The sequence below is a fragment of the Podarcis tiliguerta genome, assembly GCF_965153285.1.
Source record: "Podarcis tiliguerta genome assembly, chromosome: 6".
In the NCBI taxonomy this organism is placed as follows: domain Eukaryota; kingdom Metazoa; phylum Chordata; class Lepidosauria; order Squamata; family Lacertidae; genus Podarcis; species Podarcis tiliguerta.
The window spans coordinates 74209661-74230131 of NC_139539.1; the positions used below are offsets into that span (position 1 = coordinate 74209661).

General features: G+C 41.4%; 1 protein-coding gene across 6 annotated transcripts in view; it reads left to right on the forward strand.

The window, feature by feature from the left end:
- The window catches only part of BCAR3 (BCAR3 adaptor protein, NSP family member), an 85432-nt gene that overhangs the window by 48110 nt on the left and 16851 nt on the right, over window positions 1-20471 (forward strand). For 4 of the 6 annotated variants that reach the window (XM_083444859.1, XM_083444860.1, XM_083444861.1 and 1 more), the window contains exon 4: window positions 16320-16463. In XM_083444859.1, the coding sequence (XP_083300985.1) occupies window positions 16320-16463 (144 nt within the window). Of the gene's footprint in view, window positions 1-3707; window positions 3844-5515; window positions 5779-16319; window positions 16464-20471 lie in introns of those variants that run through there. The other 2 variants (XM_083444864.1, XM_083444863.1) reach the window with 2 other exon arrangements.

The following is a 20471-nucleotide window of genomic DNA, read 5'->3' on the forward strand; positions in this document are numbered from 1 at the left end:
AAAGAGCATGAAGAGGCTGATCTCCATCTTAGCAGAGATAAGGCTTTGCCTGCACCCAGGGTATGACTCCGCTGGTGTCATACAATGTCAGGTAAGCGGCCCTGCCCACCTGTCAGAATGGCCTGTGAAGGGTCAGCCAGTTCTAGATTTGGCCTCCTGGCCCTGTTTCTGAAGGTATTTCCCACAACGTACTACCGTATCCTTTTAACTGGAGATGCCATTGATTTAATTTAGGACCTTCTGCATGCAAAGGATGTTTCTTACAGCTGAGCTGTGGTCTCTAACTAAAAATATTTTTCTGGGCTGTCACTATTTTGGAAATGGCTGAGGCACAGAGATGAAACTCATGCTTTGCATCTTCAAGGTTCCTAGTTAAATCCTTGGCATCTCTATTTAAATGATCCAATGAACACAGGTGGGAGATACTGCTAGTCAGAGCAAACAGGATTGAGCTAGAGAAAATGATGATTTGACCCTGTGAAAGGCTGCAGATAGACATCAGTTGATCAATTTGTGATGCAAGTCCTTACAAAGTCAGAGGACACTGATTGAGCAGTATGTTGCAGAGTGTGTGTGGTGTTGTGTTGTTCCACAAGGTGGGGAGAGTTGGGAGGGCAACCAGTGGCAACCCGACATGTCGCGAGCTGGAAGCGGCATCCATTTGCACCAGGAACCTTCTATTTGGTAGCAGTGGGACAAAAGAATATTCATGTACAGTGCACCATGAGCAGAAAAGCTTCTCATACCAGCAATAAGTCACTTAAAAACTGCTGTCTGTGTTGAGCTTCACTGTGGAAAGCTTTGTTTTCTGCTGACCTATAAACAGTGGCAGCAGTTCTTTAGAGGAGGGGTGCAAGACTTCAGTGGTGAAGTCATATCTTTTATGTAATGTGCAGAAATGCCATGTGAATGCTACAAAAACAGGGCACATGCAAAAGACTATATGTTAGTGCATGCATACATTGCTGCCTTCCAACCTGCCAAGATGCAATTTAGATTTTGCTGAAGTAGATCTCAGTGGAAGCATGTTTGTAAATTTGAAAGCAGTGGGATTTAGAAGTCCTTTGTGTTCATCTTCTGACTTACTTTACACATGCCAGTCACTTGGCTTTGACTGTACAGTCATACCTCGGGTTACAGCCGCTTCAGGTTGCGTTTTTTTGGGTTACGGACCGCCGAAACCTGGAAGTACCGGAATGGGTTACTTCCGGGTTTCGTCGGCCGCGCATGTGCAGAAGCACTAAATCGTGCTTTGTGCGTGCGCAGAAGCGCTGAATTGCAACCCACGCGTGCGCAGACGCGCATTGCGAAAACTGCGGGTTGCGAACGTGCATCCTGCACGGATCACGTTCGCAACCCGAGTGTCCACTGTATTTAAAATAACAGTAGCTTGATTTTTGCAGATATGTAAGTGCTGTTTTAATTCTGAATGGTCACATTAATATGAGGTGTGTCATTAGAATAGTTTCTAGTGTTCACCCACTTTGAGCTTGAATCTACGAACAGATGCTTTCCTCTGACTGTTACATCTGTATTCTGGCAGATTATAACTGAGTGCTAACTAGAGCTTTTCTGTTGGTTAGATCTGATGCTGTACTTTCATGCAATACAGTTTCAGTTTATTTTTATGTGAAGAGACAACAAACCTCCTACACCAACTGCTTGCCAGACGAATCTCAGTAACCAGCTATATCATCGCAATTAGTAGGCTTAGGGAATATATGACAACTGCTGCTTTGTTATTTTGCTCATGACCTTAAAATTGACCTTTGAACCTCCCTGGCAGTTTGTTCCCATCTGTGTATATCGTTCCCATGGGATAAAAAGCAGGAGAGCTACTTTTAAATCGAATACAAAGTGACTTATCCTAGGTTGGTTCTACATTCACATTAAAGGGACAGGAAATGCAGAGATACACTTTCAGTGTTGTGCGCAAAATGCCCTCAGTGGATTTCGTCTGATGCAGAAGCCCAATCCATTTTGTGTGAAATTGGATCAATAAAGTAGGCACCAAGTGGAAACAGTTGACATGTAGGATGGTCATGTGTTCAGCTTTGCAGAGGACAGTCCTATTTGAAAGGCTGTCCTGGTCCAAGTCAGTTTTAAAGATGAAAAACCATAAAAATGGGCCCGTATTTGGAGAGCAAACTGAGTAGAATAGAATTGATCGATTTTATTTGCGTTTGTCACAATGACAATTACAAAACAGAGGAATAGTACAGATACCAACCATGACAAATTAGTAGCAGATTAGGACTCCAGCTAAGAGAGACACCAGAGAAACAGGGACAGAAAATAGCACTCATAACATATGACACTAATAATTATCAATACAAACTGAGATTAACAAGAACATCAAGCATACTATTGTGAGTGGTCCTGTTTGCTGTTCACAGCAGAAGTCTTTAGGAAATTATAGTGATTTTTTTTGAGCTGCTATTGAAAAAAATGGCCACCTTGTTTGTAATGGCTTTATTGTGGCCTGCCAAAAGATCACAATTGGGATGAGTGAGGGTCCAACCAGCTCTTGCTCACAAAAGGTTTCCCAAAAAACAAGCTCTGAGATCTCTATATAAGGTCATAGTCTTTTCCACATGGTCTTTTCCACAATGGTGAGATGCATTGTATTTCTGTTTAAATTAAAACAGTTATTTTTTAATTTTGCATCTGTCCATATAACTTAAGAGGTGTACATTTATGCAAATCTGTGACCTCTTTCTTTTTTTTACAATGCATAAGTGACCATCCTATTGAATTATTGTCATTTTTAGCAGTTCTGAAAAACACTTTTTGTTTTGTAAGCTATTGCAGGACTCTTTTGAGCTGAGCGTTGATGGAATATGAAAATACCAAAAAAATGTGTGATTCCTATACTTGCAAAGAAATGTCCCTGCAAGCATCAGCAAAACATTTATCACATCACCAGTAGGCCTATAATCAAAATCTGCTTTCCTGAGCATCTGTTTGCTGACACAGCAGGTTTAAGGATTATAATAAATCACTATCCAGCTAGATCGTCTCAGTTTTGTTGCAGTGTTTCTTATTTTGGATTAGTTCAGGCTTCCCCAAACTCTGCCCTCCAGATGTTTTGAGACTACAGTTCCCATCATCCCTGACCACTGGTCCTGCTAGCTAGGGATCATGGGAGTTGTAGGCAAAAACATCTGGAGGGCTGAGTTTGAGGAAGCCTGGATTAGTTAATCCAGCATAGCTCTTCTACCCTGTCTGCACTTAGAATTTCCATCAGATACAGTCAGAACAACAGGAAAAAAATATTCTTTACCGAAACTGTAGAACAAGGCTGTTAGGAAGAGAGCTGTTCCCATAAACCATCCCCTGTCTGCCTGCTCTGTGAACACATTACGGTCAAGTTATGCATCTGTTTGGCAAGGGATTTCTGGTTCCATCTAAAATTAAACACCTAAAATTAAACATTTGGATGTTTTCAAAACTATATATGGCTGGTCATGTACTTGAAACTATTTAAATGCTTGCCTCATAATAAACATATTGTGGTGGAGAATTCCAGTAACTTTTTATAATGTCAAGTGGGAGGGGGAGATGACTTCTTTCATATTGCATGCATTGTGGAACTTTCATGTTCAAAAAAATATTTTCTGGCCCGTACTCTGTTTCAGATGTTTGGTTAGAAATCACAAGTTGGAATGTTCCCACCACATTTAAAAACAACCCTGTCACATGTATCTAAGCACAGAAAACTGGAATTGATACAGGACGCTATGCAAGAACTCTTTTATTTACAGCATGCTAACTTTTTACAGGCAAAGGTTTTTGACATGGGAGTGTATTCAAACATGCAAATCCTTGCTCCACTCTGAAATGGTAAGAGTCCAGAAAGGACTGAACCACATGTTGTTTTTTTAATGCATAGATAGCTCCGTTACCTTTTAGGCTGCAGTCTTGTAGCCACTTAACCTGAGGGCGGGATTTGCTTCTGAATAGAAATGTATGAGGTTACGATGTTAATGTTTCTTAGTTATATTGGAGGATTCCTATCTACTACAGTGGTACCTCGGGTTAAGAACTTAATTCGTTCTGGAGGTCCCTTCTTAACCTGAAACTATTCTTACCCTGAAGCACCACTTTAGCTAATGGGGCCTCCTGCTGCCGCTGCGCCGCTGCTGCATGATTTTTGTTCTCATCCTGAAGCAAAGTTCTTAACCCGAGGTACTATTTCTGGGTTAGCAGAGTCTGTAACCTGAAGCATCTGTAACCTGAAGCGTCTGTAACCTGAGGTACACTGTAGTTCTATATTAACTGCCTCAGCATTGGGACAGGATTTTAGATTGTGTGAAATTGCACCAAAATGTCATTTGACATGACTTGGTAGGTGAGTTCTGCTTAGAGGTCTGACCATTGTATTGCAGATTTGGATTGGCTTTTCTTCCAGCTGAGAATCCACCGTGTGCTTGTTTTTATATGTACCGGTATGTTGTTTGTTCTTTGCAGTATATGGCTTGGATCACTAACTTGACACATTTGGAACCCTTTACTCTGCAAGTTCCTTTCTATAGGCCTTCCACTTCCTGCTCACGGCGCATTGTGGTCTGGATTCTGCAATGCAACCTATAATTAAAGGAAAGCATTGAAAGGGATATGTTTTAAAAGTGCATAGTGCCTTGCATAATCCTTATTTGTGCTGAGCTTTTTATGTCCAGAACCATAGGGTATAGACTGACCTTTATTTCTGGTCTGCCAGCGACAAAGTTTGGCTTAACTTGTCTTTTCAAAGGAACTTGCCCCCACCCACCCCAGAAGCTGAAATCTCCTGTTTCAATTGAAATCAATGGCAACAATCCCATGGTTTTTCAGTTGCCTCCTACCCAAAGGCTGCCCAGAGAGCTGTAGTAAGTCCTGCTTTCCAGAAGGCTGCATAATTGTGTTCACCAGCTCTGGCAATTGACCGACTTATCTTCTAATTAAATAGAGGAAGGCTGCGTTTGCTTCTATGACGCTAGCAGCGGCTGTGATGATGCTACTGGCTGCGCTCTGTTGTTGCTGCATGACAGGTTGTCAGCAGCTTCCTATTTCAAGACAAACAGTCTTGACTTTTTTCCCTTGGTTACCTGTGCGCTAGGATGAAACAGTGTAGATGATGAGTAACAGAGACATGCAACCCCCTAGGCAACCAACTGTTCTCCCCCCACCCCTGAACCCTGCTTATCAGCCGTGTACGTAGCAATGTTACTGATGCAAGCATGGGCATTGCTTTTTGTGTGTGTGTGTGGCTGCAGAGGTATAACTGGACTTGGAAACCTTTCTGGGCCCATTGACTCAATATATTACGTGCTGAAGAACAAGGTGATGATTTTTTTGCTGGATTGGGGATTTGTGGTTTGTAATCTGGGGGATTCCCAAACAGAGATTCGCTCCCTCCTCTCCCTCTCTTTGAGGGTTAGGATTTCATTGGCAAGCTGAATGAAGTCCCATGATGATTCTGATCCATTGCTGGAAGCAAGCGGGAGATGACCTTCTTAGATGACAGGATCAGCTTTCACTGAGGAAACGGCCTGGGATTAAAATATGAGGTTGGGGAGGGCGGGGGGGGGGGAGTGTAGAAGACCCAGCAAAGCAGGAGCTAAACTCAGTGGGAGCTCTTGGAAGTAGCTGGGAGGGACCATTCCTCTTGTGTGCCAAGGGAGGTTGCTGGTCTACGGGACAAAAGATCTGAAAATGCCGAAAGATTCCAATGTTCTTCAAACGCTCATAGCATCTCTCTGCTGTTTTTATCACCGCAAGGCCATTATTGGTGTCAAGGTAGGTGGTCTGTAACGTTAAGGAAGTGTGTGTGACTGATATCACTATTGTACTTACACGGATAGTCTATCTACAGATCAAGAAAAGGTCACATTTTTATGTTGTTACACACTGTTGTCCAGGCATAGTTGTGGTGTAGTGGATAAAATGTTGGAGTCTGCCACAGAGACCTGTGTTCAAAATCCTGCTCAGCCGCATAGCTCGCTGAGTGATCTTAGCCAAGTCTCTCCCTCCTTACCTCACAAGATTTTGTGCAGATAAAATGTGGAAAATCCCCAGGTATGCCACTTTGAACTGCTTGTGGATAGAAATGGTATAAGGACTACTAGTAGCTGAAAAGATAAATAAGAAAAAATAGTCTTATTTTCAGTCTGGGTAATTTTTGCATTCTTTTACCCACAAGTCATTTCCATGCCATTTCCACAATTAATCTGCAATTTTGTTTTAAAATCTGCATGAAAACTCATGCGTATAACATTTATATGCATCCTTTTTTTCCTGATATACTCTTCTAAACATACTTCCTTTTAAAAGATGCCTTTAAAAACATATTTTGATATGTGGTCTTGATCTTTGAAACATTTGGGAAGGGTGAATAAATATTTTCTGATCCATGCTTTTTTCTTTGTGCTGCTTTTATTGTAATTATTGGTATGTTTTCAACTAATTTTCTGTACCTACATAGTTTTAATTCTATTAATGTTTAATTGTATTTTAATGATTTTTTTGTTTTTATCTGTAATCCACCTTGAGTTCCATCAGGGAAAAAGATGAGGTATGAATGAATGAATGAATAAGTAGTATTAATAATAATAATACCAATAGTCTAGATTAGAAGATGCATGCAGATCAGGTCACCTTGCATTGAAATTTACTAAGACTGAATTATTCAATAATCCCTGTTTTAAACTTTAGGCTGCCTGCTAACCTGAAGTTGTAAACAGACAGAGGGTTGCATCATAAAGAAAATGTGAAGTCAGTAGTTGCAAGAAGGATTTATTTACAAATTGGATATCAGATTACATAAAGCATTCAAAACATCTCTGCTTTTCTTTACGGGAAACTGAAAGTGATATGCTATATGACTAAAAATAATACACAGGCACTTAATATAGAAATTGATAACACAATGTACTTTCTTTTATCAGATACCTTTTACTGAGTTTCATGAAAAGGGTCTAGCAAAATATATTTATATACGTTTTTTTAAAAGCACTGTATTACCAAAATCTCAGATCTTGTTAAGTGTGCAGCTCTAAGGATAATTTTATTATTAATAATAATCACTGTCAAAAGATGACGCTCATAAGCAACAGTGACTCCATCCCTCAGTTAGAAGGTCAGAAACATGCCATAGATTCATATATTCCCTTTGTGAATTTTGCCCTCCTATTGTGGTTTTAATTGTTTGTGATCTATTCATTATGTGATTGATTCATTATGACCAGGGTTTACATAACTATCTTCAAATCCTGGTTTCAAACTCTGGTTATGAGGGAAATCCTGGTTATGATTCAGCATCGTTTAGTCTGGGTACAGACTTGCATTGGGGGATATAGGAGCCAACTCCTAGGGAATCAAGGGCCCTTTGCCCGTGCCCCATAAAATATTTTGAGGGAGCCAAGCCTCCACAAAGTTGATGGCCATTGCCATTCAAATGGTGTGTGTACACTGCGTTTTGTGATATGGGTCGGGGTTTACCTGGGCCCCTGACTGGGGAATGGTGATAGGGCAAGCAGGGTGGCAGGGAGTATTTCATGACCCAATACATTTTGCTGCCTGAGGCAAAAGGCAAGATAGTGTCCCTCTTCTGTTCCAAGGTACAGAAGGTGACCAGAGCGGAAACAGAATTTTACTTCAACACTGGTAATGGGGCAGAATCTTAGACCACACCTCAGTGCAGCTGGCTAGTTTAGGGGGTGCGGGGCAAACCACCCAGCATATTATTATCTCACCACTGTTTGCTGCCCCTGCTATCAGCTGCCCCCCCCAAATCAATCATAATCAATCCAAATACATAGCTAACTGAGGTTCTGCCCCCCGAAAGGCCTGCCCTTCCCAACAAAAATCCTGGCTATGCCCATGCAAGCTACTATATTTTGATGTTGAGTTTTTGCTGTGCATGCAGCTGTTAAAGCCAGTATGTCAACATGTCTTGGAAGGCATGTTACTCACAAGGAGTCCCCTATGCTTCTCTTTGTGGAGTAGGCTGCAATTCGCAGAAGAGCAACTTAGGAATTTACTGCGGGGTGATGTAAGAACAAATGGAAAGAAAGCTGCTGGTTCAAACACGCCGCTTAAGAAGGGGTTTTAAGGTCATGATTAAGGTTGTAAAAGCCATTATTTTAGTCTGGCTGGTATGAAAACTTCCATGTGAATTTTGAGGCTTAGTGTTCATTATCAAAGTAGAATTAGAGCTACAGTTCTTGACTACGTTGTTTATCTTGGCACAATGGCCTAATACCTAAAATCATGCAGCGTGTTGTCATGGTAACATTCCATTGACCCAATCCACATGTCCTCTGGGGAAACAGGATGGGGGGGGGGATTATTTTTATATAGAAATCCATCTGGCCCTGTTCAGAAATAAGATTCTATTTGAGAGGCTCCCAGCTCTTCAAAATAGGCTGGTTATGCACTGCAGAACTTTTGAGATCTCTGCTGCTTCATGTTCAGTAAAGTTCTATTTTAAAGCATTTGTAAGCATAGAAAAAGAGGGCCAGAGATGACAACTTAACTTTTGCTCTCTGGGCTACTGTTAATGAGGATATAAGTTGAAATGGATAATAGAATCATAGAGTTGGAAGGGACCCAAGGGTCATCTAGTCCAACCCCCTGCAATGCAGGAATCTCAGCTAGATCTGTGCTGACAAGATTGTAAGGCAGGATCTTAGCTCTGACCAGAGCCAGTACATTAGTTTAAATAGAATATAGTTGTGAAGCTTGATGGATGCTATGGAGCTTAAATAGTTTTGTATATTGTTATTGGTTGTGAGCCCTAGAAGACCCGATCCCTGCCCTGCAGGCCTTTTCTGCCTTGGAAGTATAAACTTTGATGCTAAGGAAATAAGATTGCAAGGGATAGCTTTTTATTTTTTACAGGCCCAATCAATATTGCTAGGCCCTATTGCATGGTAGCAGGAGATTTTGAAAGCATATGGAATAGCCATGCACCTCAGATGAGTGATACCCAACATGCCTTTCAGGTGTTGTGGCCTACAACTCTCATCAGCCCACCCCTGTTCGCTAGTGGTCAGGGATGTTTGGAGCTATAATCCCGTAACTCCTAGAAGGTGCCACATTGGCTGCCCTCTGCTTTAGATGAGCATCATGTTTGTACCGTGAGCTCCACCCCTTTACCCTCCCAAAGCTTTGTCTTTAATCCTCTAAGGTCTTGCACTTGATCTCATGAGCCTCTACCACAAATTCTTTCCCATCTCTCTTAGAAATTGGCAGCACAACAGTCAGGGTGGAGCCAAATGAATATTCATAATTGTGTGACATCATTTTATATTCTTGTCTGTGCAGAGACAGTGCAGCAGTTATGGTACAAAGGGGAATGACCTGTAGTAAGCAGGTTGCTGTTTTTGTCTCTTGTGGGCATAAGCTCTCATTTGGGGTTGGTTGGGTTTTTTTGCTGCTTATTTATGAAAACATTTCTGTACCGCCTCACACATTAATCATGAGATAGTGTACATCAATTGTAAAATACATATCTAACACTAAAATAACAACAGCTAAAAAACCCTTGGAACTCAGGGAAGAGTTTAAAAGTGTGGTGACTTGCTAGAGTGAAGCAACAACAAATGCTTGGGAGGACAGGTGTGTGTTTCGAAGGTGCATAAACATCATCATTGTGGGCAGTTGCTTAAGCTCTAAGGGGAGATGTTTCCTCAACAAGGGAAACACCACAGAAAAGGCCCTTCTGCTTGGTTGATGTCAATCACACTTCCACAGACAGCAGTACAGGAGAGCCTTATCAGCTGATTATAGCAATCATGGGAGGCAGTAAGGGAGAAGATACTCTTTCAGATATTCTGGTCTCAGGTTGTTTAGGACTTTATAGGACAAGACTGAAACCATGTGTGTTAGTTTACTAACAGCCAATACAACTGCTTTAAGAGCACGATAAGATGAGCACAATAGGCTCATGCTTCAGCTTCTGGAGCAGCTTTTAGGGCAGCCCCCACAACCTTATAGTATGCTCAGTTTCTTCTTGTATTTTGCTATTTAAACTATAATAGGCTCCTTGGCCTACTTGCCTTGTGCATTTTGCTACTTTTTACTGCAAGCCGTTCCTAACTGGGCATCTGTAGGATCTGTAGTTTAGGAAGATTCAGAGTATTCTAAATATGCTGCATTCTGTCTCATCATAAATGTGAAATCTGCTCACGGAGGTCTTTCCTGTCATAAGTGAGAAGCCCTTGACTGGCAGCTCCTGGGGTTAATTTCAGTGTATCCTGGCAGGGCTCTATGCATAGCAGCAGGAAAGGCTGACAGCCTACTAGGAAGGCAGAGGACATCAAAATGTTGCACAAACAGCTTACTCAAAATCTCATCAGGGTTTCAAGTTTCCTTTTTTTTTTTTAATTATAGAGAGCAGGAAGCCACACTAATTTTTTAGGTACGCTAGATGTAAATAATACTTTACGAAAGAGATGGAGAAGATTGCTAATGCATTCCCCTAATGAGGAGAGAGAGACTAGAGATTATGTACAAAAAAATTGAAGTCACTGTCTTGTTTTCTTTTATTTCACCAGGGGCTTTGTTGTTGTTGTTGTGAGAAAAAACAAACCCAAAATAAAATGAGATTATTTTCAATGAAGGGTTCCTCCAGATGACCTGTTTATTCCTAATTTGCTTGCACAAAGCTTACACACTGGTTGTACAATGGCTGGTCTTTATTGAGCATTTGTTCTGTTTTGTTTACAGAGTGATCATACATCCGTGGCAGTTCATTCTGCATTTGTCCTGATTTGCTTACAGGGCATTTACACAGGTTCTGATTACTCATCCACCCACCCTACAGTGCATTTCCTTGTCACTTTCATAACACTTTCACCACCACCATCATTTATACCCTGCACATCTGGTTGGGTTGCTTGTTTTGTTGTTGTTTTAAGTGGATTTGTTGGGGTAGGCTACTGGAGTGCTTTAATGCACTTAAATTGTGCAACCTTTTGTTCATGTTTTGGTATCTGTGTGAATCCCTCCTGAAAAATAATGGCAATCTGGAGACTTTCTAAATCTGGGAGGCGCAATTCATAATTTGGGGGTGGGGTGAAGAAACTTGTTGTGAGATTGGAGTATTTGTTATGTGATTGGAGTGTTATGAGATTGGAGTGTTTAATTTAAAAAGCGAGAGGTGCCTGGGTTTAAGCTGCCTTGGGGGCTACAGCCTCTGGCATGGGAACCTGCCATACTTGACACATGTACAGGAGCACTTTCCCATCATTTCAGATGTTCCAAGGCTGAGCTCTGACATTTAGAGCAGGTTCAGTTGCTGGTTCAAGGCTGATTCAATTGCTTACCTGGCTGCTTCCTTTCTTGAGGGTAAAACTTGTACACACAATGTAATGTGAATGCATGTAATGTACAGTAATGTGTAATATGGGCATGATTTACACAAGACTGAAAAGGGAGGGGAGAGAGGAAAAGAAGGGAAACTGTTGAGAAATGTACCTTCAGCTTTATTGTCTCTGCACCACAGATTATAATGTGAATGTTGGAGAGGAAACAACATTATCAGCTCGATATGATGTGAACTTTCAGCTTTACTCAACCTCTGCTGTTTTTTACAGCTGCCACTTTCCTCTCAGTGCCTCTCCACCCCTGCTTTACTCAAACTTCTGCCTTGTTCAAAACAGCCACTTTTCTCCCTTTCAGTGTCTTTCCCTTCTCACTTTACCCAAGCTTCTCCTTCTTCCGTTCCTTAGCTGCCTTATGTGTGAGAGAAGGATGCAAAGCACTCAAATATTCCATAGCACTTATCCACCATTTTCCTCTGTCCTTTTTTTTTTTACTGATAATTTTTATTTGGTTTTACAAGTATAAAATTATAATAATACAAAATGCATATCCATATTTAGAGATTCATCCAAATCTCTGGATTTCCCACATTCCCCTCCATGGGTCCTATTGTCAACCCTTTCAACTGCATATTATTCAGTAATCCATATTTTATGTCACTCCATTTTGTCCATAATATTTGCAACATTACAAGTGTTGTTGTAATCCTGCTAATGTTTTCATCTGCTTACAGTGGTCTTCCAGATAATTTTTCCCATTCTTTATAAAAGTTTTGGTATTTTTGGTTCCTGAGCTTTCCAGTCAGTTTTGCCATTTTGGCATAGTATAATAACAATAACAATAACAATTATTATTATTATTATTATTATTATTATTATTATTTACTTATACACCACCCATCGGGCCAGGCCTCCCCAGTTTGCCATTCTTCTCTGGTAAGGACTTTGTTTTCTTTCTATTTCTGGGCTAGTAACATCCGTGTGGCCGTTGTCTCCATTTTCCTCTCAGTTCTTTCCATCTCTGCTTTACTCAAACTTCTGCTGTTGTTTTAACCATCACTTCCCCCATTTCAGTGTCCCTTCCCTCTTGTTCCTATACCATGGCAACTGCTCTTGTGGAACCAGCCTTCTCTTGTGCTCCTTTTTACTGTCCTGACTTCATGCAAATTATTACTATGTAGAGAGAAATACTAATCCTTTTTTTACAACAAAATGGTGCAAATAAATGTGTTTACCATCAGGTCAGTAAAAGGAAGACCCATTTTATTCCTGCAGCCATGATGGCACTATGACTTAAGTCAGGGACGGCCAACTTCCAAGAGACTGCAATCTACTCACACAATTAAAAACTGGCAGTGATCTACCCCTTTTGAGGGAGTTCAGGTCAAAGTTAACTTGGTAGAAATAAATATCCAGTGATGTGAAATAGTATTTCTAAATTCTGGTGGGCTCCTAACCTGCATCATACATGTATATAAACTGCTATCATTTGGTGATGCTCTCCCTGACTTTAAAGCATTGCTCTTTGAAAGTGAAACAAAAGAGGAAAATCAACAATAGAGCCAGCCTTGACTCCCATCGCATTAAAAAGGTCAGCTAAGAACAACAGTCTTTCTTCTTGGCAATGTTCCACTTAGAACAATGCTCTCTTAACGGTATGGCCAATTACCAGTAGTTTAATAGACTAGCTGCACAAGGGAGCAGCACAACAAGGAAGTCTGTAGCAAATGCCTCCTACAGTGCATACAATGGAGGATGAGCTCTCAAGATCAGAGCATTCATAGTAAAACCTAGATTGAAGGATGAGCACTTGCATCCTTTGGTCTTTCTCAAGTACTGCAGAGATGCAGTCACATCACTTTGAGGCCTTGGGGCTCATCCAAGTTACTAAGAAATGCACAGCCATTTGTGAGGGGAATGTTTCTGCTGTTGTTGTTGCATGGTAACGCTCTACAGTCAATGGGGTCTCCAACTCTGCATCGCTTTATTTGTGCTGCTGTTTTCGGAAGGAGCAAGCAAGGATTTATTTAGCAACCAGCAAGCTGCTGCAGATACCCAGATTTATAGATACAGATATAGGTGTGTGTGTATAGACAAGTGATAGACACTGTGAAAGTACCTTTTAAGGCTAGAGACAGGCAATATTTTCTTTTTAGAAAAGAGGACCAGGCTGGGGGAGGGGAGTGAGTGCACATGGCCTTTTTGTTAAATTGATGGCCATTAAAAAAATTATTTTTAAATGTTGCTTGTGCAAATGGCTTTAGGGATCAGACCATGTGATAATAATGCTGTAGCGTGCCCAGGAATTTACTATTATTTACTGTGTGTGACTAGCAGAGTCTTGGGAAACACAGGACCAGTTTCTTGCATCAGTCACTGATTTGATGAGAGAGTTTCTTCAGTTTTTGGCTGTGTTGTGGGACCAGGTCACAGCATACAAAGCAAAATGTAAACAGTCCAGATTGAAAAGAAAGCAAATATGTCTGGGTAGGGGACGAATCATTGTAACGGATACCTTATTTTTGAAACAAAATCTGCAATAATAGCAGCAAGAGAGCCAGCTGGGCTTAATTAAAATGCCGCTTGAAGCCTTGTGAGCTGTCTGTTTGAACTAAGGGAGCCGGCATAGACTGGAGGGGAGAGAACAAAGATGAGGGATTAAGCTCAGCTCCCACATCTTTTAATTTAACCCTGCATCTCCTAATTCAGTGTTCGTGAAGAACAAAGCAGCTGATCCTTAATCAGAGTGCCAGAGATGAGAATCTCTCATTGGACAGGTCACTGACATCATGCCAAGAAGAATTGTGGGGATATTTCAGCCAGAGCCCTGTCAAAAGGGAAGATGATGACGAGAGAGAGAGAGAGAGAGAGAGAGAGAGAGAGAGAAAGTGTTCGCTACTTGACACAGTGAGGGTGGTGTGTTGAGAATGTGAATGAGAACAGTCTCATCTAAGTTGTGTACTGAATGAACTGGCATTGTGTGATTGCTCCACTTTCAGCACATCTCCCAGTGTTGTTCCAACAACTGTGGCTCAGGGACATATTTTCTTTGTGGCAACAAATTTTGTGAGTGAATTATGGGTTGTCTGTGTGTTCTTGACTCCATTCTGAATATTCTGCCAATCATTTTCATTGGATGACCCACCCAGAGAGGGGGAGAAACATCTTTGTGCCCACACCACAAATAGTTTTATATATCTGTACAGACGTACCTCCGTTTACGTAACCCTCTGGTTACATAAACTTCAGGATGTGTGCGCGGCAAACCCGGAAGTATTTTACCGGGTTTTGCTGCGCATGCATGCACAGAAGCAGTCCTCAGGTTGCGGAAACCTTGGGATCCGACCAGACCTCTGGAATGGATCCTGTTCACAACTGGAGGTACCACTGTATCTTGTATCTCTGTAGTGTTTTTTTTTATATATATATATTAAAAATAAAATAAAATCCCTAAACATGGTAGCATTTGGTTGCCATTTGCTCTGCACTGTTTTTATAAAAAAATATGTTGTGACTAGAAACGTATACAATAAGCGAAATGTGTTTTCTTTCCTAATAATCCCTAATATTGAACACTGCTACACTTAGGACAGAATATAGGTGATAGGAGGCTGCATTATTGTGGAGGGGAGAGAGAGAGAACGGTAACCCCCTCTGGCTTTTATTTGTTCCCCCCTTTCTTTTAAAAAGGGGGCACTTTGGAGTGAGTTCTAGGGATGGACCATAGCTCAGTAGTGTAGGTAAAGGACAAGGTAAAGGACCACTGGACAGTTAAGTCCAGTCAAAGTTGGCTATGGGGTGTGGCACTCATCTTGCTTTTCAGGTTGAGGGTGCCAGCATTTGTCCACAGACAGCTTTCTGGGTCGTATGGCCAGCATGACTAAACCTCTTCTAGCGCAATGGAACACCGTGAAGGAAGCCAGAGCACATGGAAACACTTTTACCTTCCCGCCTCAGTGGTACCTATTTAGCTTCAGTAATGTAGAGTGTGTTATTTGTACAATTCCCAGATTCAGTCTCTGGAATTGCCAGATAAAGAAGCCCAAGACTCTAGAGTCAAGGTAGACAGTTCTGGGGTAGACACACACGTAGTATGACTGGGTATAAGGCAGTTTCCTTTGCTGGAAAATTGAGCTTTATCCGTTTGGCTTCTGCAATCCAAAGTGGGAAAGTAAAATTGACAAGGCTCAGTTTCACAGGAAGAAGTAAAACTGATAAGGATCATCCACAAATAAGCCAAAACACAAATACCTTGTGCTATACATGACTTTAAGCTTTGTAACAGAAATATACCCAAGCCCATTTATTATTTTATATGCAGATGGGGTCCAAACCAGCCCTATGTGATTAGGAGAGATAGCTAAATGGTTGCTGAAGGAATTGTAGGAAGTGTCACAAAGGAAAACAATGGTGTACTTTGCAGGGTCATATGAATCAATTTTTGATGTACCTTATTCTACTTTTTTGGCAATAATCAAGGTGTAATGTGTAACTTGTGTAAAACATGGAATTTTGTGCTGGAGCTGCCTTTTACTGTTCAGTGACAGACATCAGCTCTCCAGTGGTTTCAGACAAGAACTCTTTTCCAGCCCTCCTGTAGAGATGCCAGGGATTGAACCTGGGGGACCTCTTGCATGCAAAGCACATAGCTGATGACTGAGCAATTATGGCTCTCCCAAATTGGGATCTTCTTTTTATTCCTTTCTCCATAAAGCGTTATTATTGCAAAGGTACAGAAATGACTCAGCAGGCACGCCAGTTATTATCACAAGCATCCAGGTGGGACATTTTACAATATCACCTTGCAGCATGTAATCATTACCTAGCTTCTCACCTGGCAGGAGCTTCCACAAATACTGCTTAGGGATCAAAGGCTCGTAAAAGGTGGCGTGCAGATTTCATTGGCTTGTTGCGAGTCTCATGGCACATGGGGCAGAATGAAAGTTTTGAGCAAGATAAGGCGTTCTGTCAGGCCTGGGGTGATCAAGTCTCCTTTCTCTTTCCCTCTTGCAGTTTTCCAAGGAAAAGCATGTTATGGACAGGCTGGGTATGGAGAGTTCCCCAGAAAAACTCAAGAAAGAGCTGGAAGAGGAGCTCCAGTTGAGCAGTGAAGATCTGCGCAGCCATGCCTGGTATCATGGACGTATTCCACGACAGGTGTGTCCCTTTTTGGTCTCTCCGTTGGGCAATTCTGCCAGCTTGTTTTCTTTTCCTGTTCTTTCTTCCTTGCTTGCTAAATCCAGGTACTTCACAATTCTATCTCAAGTCTTTCACCACCACCACTGGTTTTCTTCTTCTCCTGCAAATCGGTTCAAATTTATAATGAACGCGCTTGTGCTCAATAGTTCAAATCCAGTATTTATGGAGCATGGAAAAGAAAAGCGAAAACCTGAGGATGTTATTATGGGAGGAGGAACTGCATATATAGAGGGAAGTGCAGAAATCTATCCCTGTCCTGACTCTGAGCCTAGACCCAGTTCAGTCACGCCTGCTACCCACTTAGAGCGGTCGCAAATGATACGGAGGAAACCTGCAAGGCCCCAATTTGACTCTCCCTGTAATTATCCCTCAGCTTGTTTATTTAATATAAAGATTATCTTAAAGAGACTCGCAGGAACTGTCATTTAGTTAGTTTTTGAACCCAATTATATCACCAGAGGTTCAGTGCTAAAATACACTCCCAGGTGACGCCTTAAGCATAGCTGGGAATATAGCTATGAGAGTTGGTCACACAACCGCTAAATCTCCTTTCTGGCACAGGAATTGACACTCCAATCTGTTCTGAGAATCTTTACTATAAAAAACAACAAGCAAGGTGATAGCTTTCACAGCTTTGATAATTTTGCTGTTCTTTTCTTGCTCCCTGTCAGTCCTATCCTGGAGAAAAGGGATCCATGTTACTGGAAAATGTGACTAAATTTATGTAAAAATCAGCTAGATATATCTAATCTATTTCATTTATCCCTGATTGCAGGAATCGGGTTTTCTGGTTAGCAAGATTTTGAGCACATAATATATGCTCTAGCTACAGAAATCGCTTGATCCTTACTGGAAACTGAATAATGTTATAATGATGATAATTTGGGAATCAGGACATGTGAGGCCATTTTAAAGCATTAAGCAACACGTTGCTTTTTCTTGCTTTAAACCATATTTACATGCATCTCCACATCTGTCTGAAAGCAGACATTATTATTTTAATCTAATGCAACTGAAACAGCATGAGCTAGTCATCAAAGTGCAGACCTCTGGAGTTATGAGCCTCCCTGTGGATATCAGCCCTGGAAACCATTCAGAGGTAGCAGAATCTGGTGGCCACGTGAAGTACATGCTTATTGGCTAAAGCTTGTCTGATGAAAAAGACGAGAGCCCTAAAAAAATTAGAGTTATGAGTAATTGTGCCAGATAATGGTAAAGAAAGCCAGTATATTGAACCCACTGAAGAAAGGCATTGATGAGGTCACTTTTAGGGCCAATTTAAATAAAAAGTTCTATCTTGATGGTAGCTGAGCCCAGCTACGGTTTTGGTTGTGTGGAGGATACTTTATGACAATGGGCACAATCTAGAGAAAACAGAGTGAATCGGATTGTATTTGCGAGTTTTCTAAAGTTGTGCTTACCAGAAAAATTTCCCACCATAGTAAAATACATACAAAATGCCATCATTTGCACATTTTTTCATGGGGTGAAAACCTGGTCATTACTGTAGTTGCCATTCTAACTATCTCTTACTTTTTATTTTTCATTTTTGTATTTGGAAAAAGAGGGAGTGTCAGAATTAATTTGTGGGTGCGGAGGAAGCTGCATTTATGTGATTGTAAGATTAGGAATAATTAATAATTTTATTATTTGTATACCACACATCTGACTGGACAGCTTCCAACAAAATACAGAAACACAGTGAGACATCAAACATTTAAAAACTTCTTCAGATGTCTTCTAAAAGTTGTATATCTCCTTGACATCTGATGAGAGGATGTTCCACAGGGCGGGCACCACTACCGAGAAGGCCCTGTTCCAGCAAGCCATTTTGAGAAGGTGGTGAAATGCAGCCTGCCACAGTTGGTGCTTTTGGCCATTATGTCTAGTTTCGCCCTCTGCTGGGGACAAGCAACAGCCGGACTCACTCAGCTTCAGAATGCATTTATTCTAACACAGCCACTTGCTGTTGCTCTGGTTTGGCTATACCAGGGCTAGTCAACCTTTTTATATCTACCGCCCACTAATGCATCTTTTTTGATGGTAGAATTTCCTTACCGCCCACCAGTGCTCGAGGGAAGGAGGATTCAGCTTGTGCTGTAGAACCCCCTACCACCCACCTAGAATCCTGAAACGGCCACTAGTGGGCGGTAGGGACCATGTTGACAACCCCTGGGCTATACAGTCATACCCTGGTTATCGAACGCCCTGTAACTTGTACGTTTTGGGTCACGAACGCCACAAACCCGGAAGTGATTGTTCTGGTTTGCAAATGTTCTTTTGGAAACCGAACGTCCAACGTGGCTTCTGCGGCTTCCTGCAGCCAATCAGAAGCCGTGATTTGGTTTTTGAGCATTTTGGAAGTCAAACGGACTTCCGGAACGGATTCCGTTTGACTTCCAAGTTATGACTGTATAGCAAAGAAACAAATCTTGCACGTACAATTAAGATTTCAGAAATTGTTTCAAGGGGGGAAAACATTTCAAATATCAAATATTGATGCCACAAGGAAGTCAAGCATCTCTGTTGTAATCAATAGCATTTCCATTAATATTTTAGTATTAATGCACTTAAGCAGTATGCAAGCAGGAAACCTCACTGTCCTGGATGCAGAATACTTATCCATGTCTTTTAGTAGGAACAGGAATTTATCCCAGAAAGATAATCCCATCTTTGAAGCTAGGAACAGATAGATGTATTTAGTGCAAAGTTCTTCACACACCAGTAGCAGTTTTGGAGTGGACACCACCGCAAAGGGGAAAAGGATTAAACTTTCCTTCACTATACCAGTGTTCCTTCTGCTGCTTGAGTTCTTTTAAATAATTGTATATTAATTTATATTCACACAATTAACGTCACACCTATTTTGTCCCTGACATGCAGTATGTTGGGAATATAGGAGACTAGCTGGAAAGAGAGAGCCACTGTAAGCTCTATTGGCCTTGACTGCATTGTGTAGTCACACAGCTCTGCATCTTTTTAGCTTTGGGATACTGAAAGTTCTTTGTGTTCTGATCACGTCATGATTTTTATTATTATTTTGCCTTTGCAAATTACAGTTTGGTGTGCCCGTAAAAATCCCAGAAGCGTATTTTATGTTTGTTTTGCAGCAGCTTTAAAAAAGGCTTTGTTTTGTTGTGTGGAATCTTAAACTCCTTTTGGTTTATTGTGGTTTGGGCTCCTGGCAAGCTACGGCCTTCATAATTAGCTGTGTTAGGTGGATTGAAAACACAGCAGGTATCCTCATCTGAGCTGAAAACAAAGTGAATCAGTGGGATGCTAAGGCTAATGAGACACTCTCTGACTACTTAAGCAGTACACAGTTGAGTACAGTACATGACCACATGGCACTCAACTGTTCTTGTTGAGAGAGCCATGCACAGTCCTTATTCAGGCTGCATGCACACTTATGTTTACTCTGCGTCCAGTGTGCTCCCACCACTGGTATAGGAAGCAGTGTGCACATGATGCTACCCACAACCCACGTCTATCCTGTCTTTCCTTATGGAATACCGCAGTTTTATGCATTTCTCCATTTCTTCCATCCTAATTGAGAAAAGGAAAAACCTAGCTGTGTTTTAAGCCTGTAATGTGTCCATAGCCTCAGTGTTAGCAAGAAGGAATGGAGGTGTCTTGGCTTGCAGTCCAGATCTCAGCCTGCCCAGTAATTCAGAGTTGTGAATGAGGAACCCCTTTCCTAATGTTGGGGTGCCAGGTGCCTACCAGAGCTTCCTTTTGCTACAAAGGATTCCATGGCCTTGTTTCCAGATGTAAACAAGAGTAGGAATTTAACTTCACTGTGACAAGGTATCCTATGGATTCTACTTATATTCCTAGGCTAATCAGAATTTGGGCTGCGAAGCTGATCTTAGTCTTTTGCAAGGTCCAAATTTAAAAGTAGCAGTTTGAACTATCTTTGTCAGGTGCTGGAGCCTAAGCACAATACCAGAAGACAAGAGTGCTAGG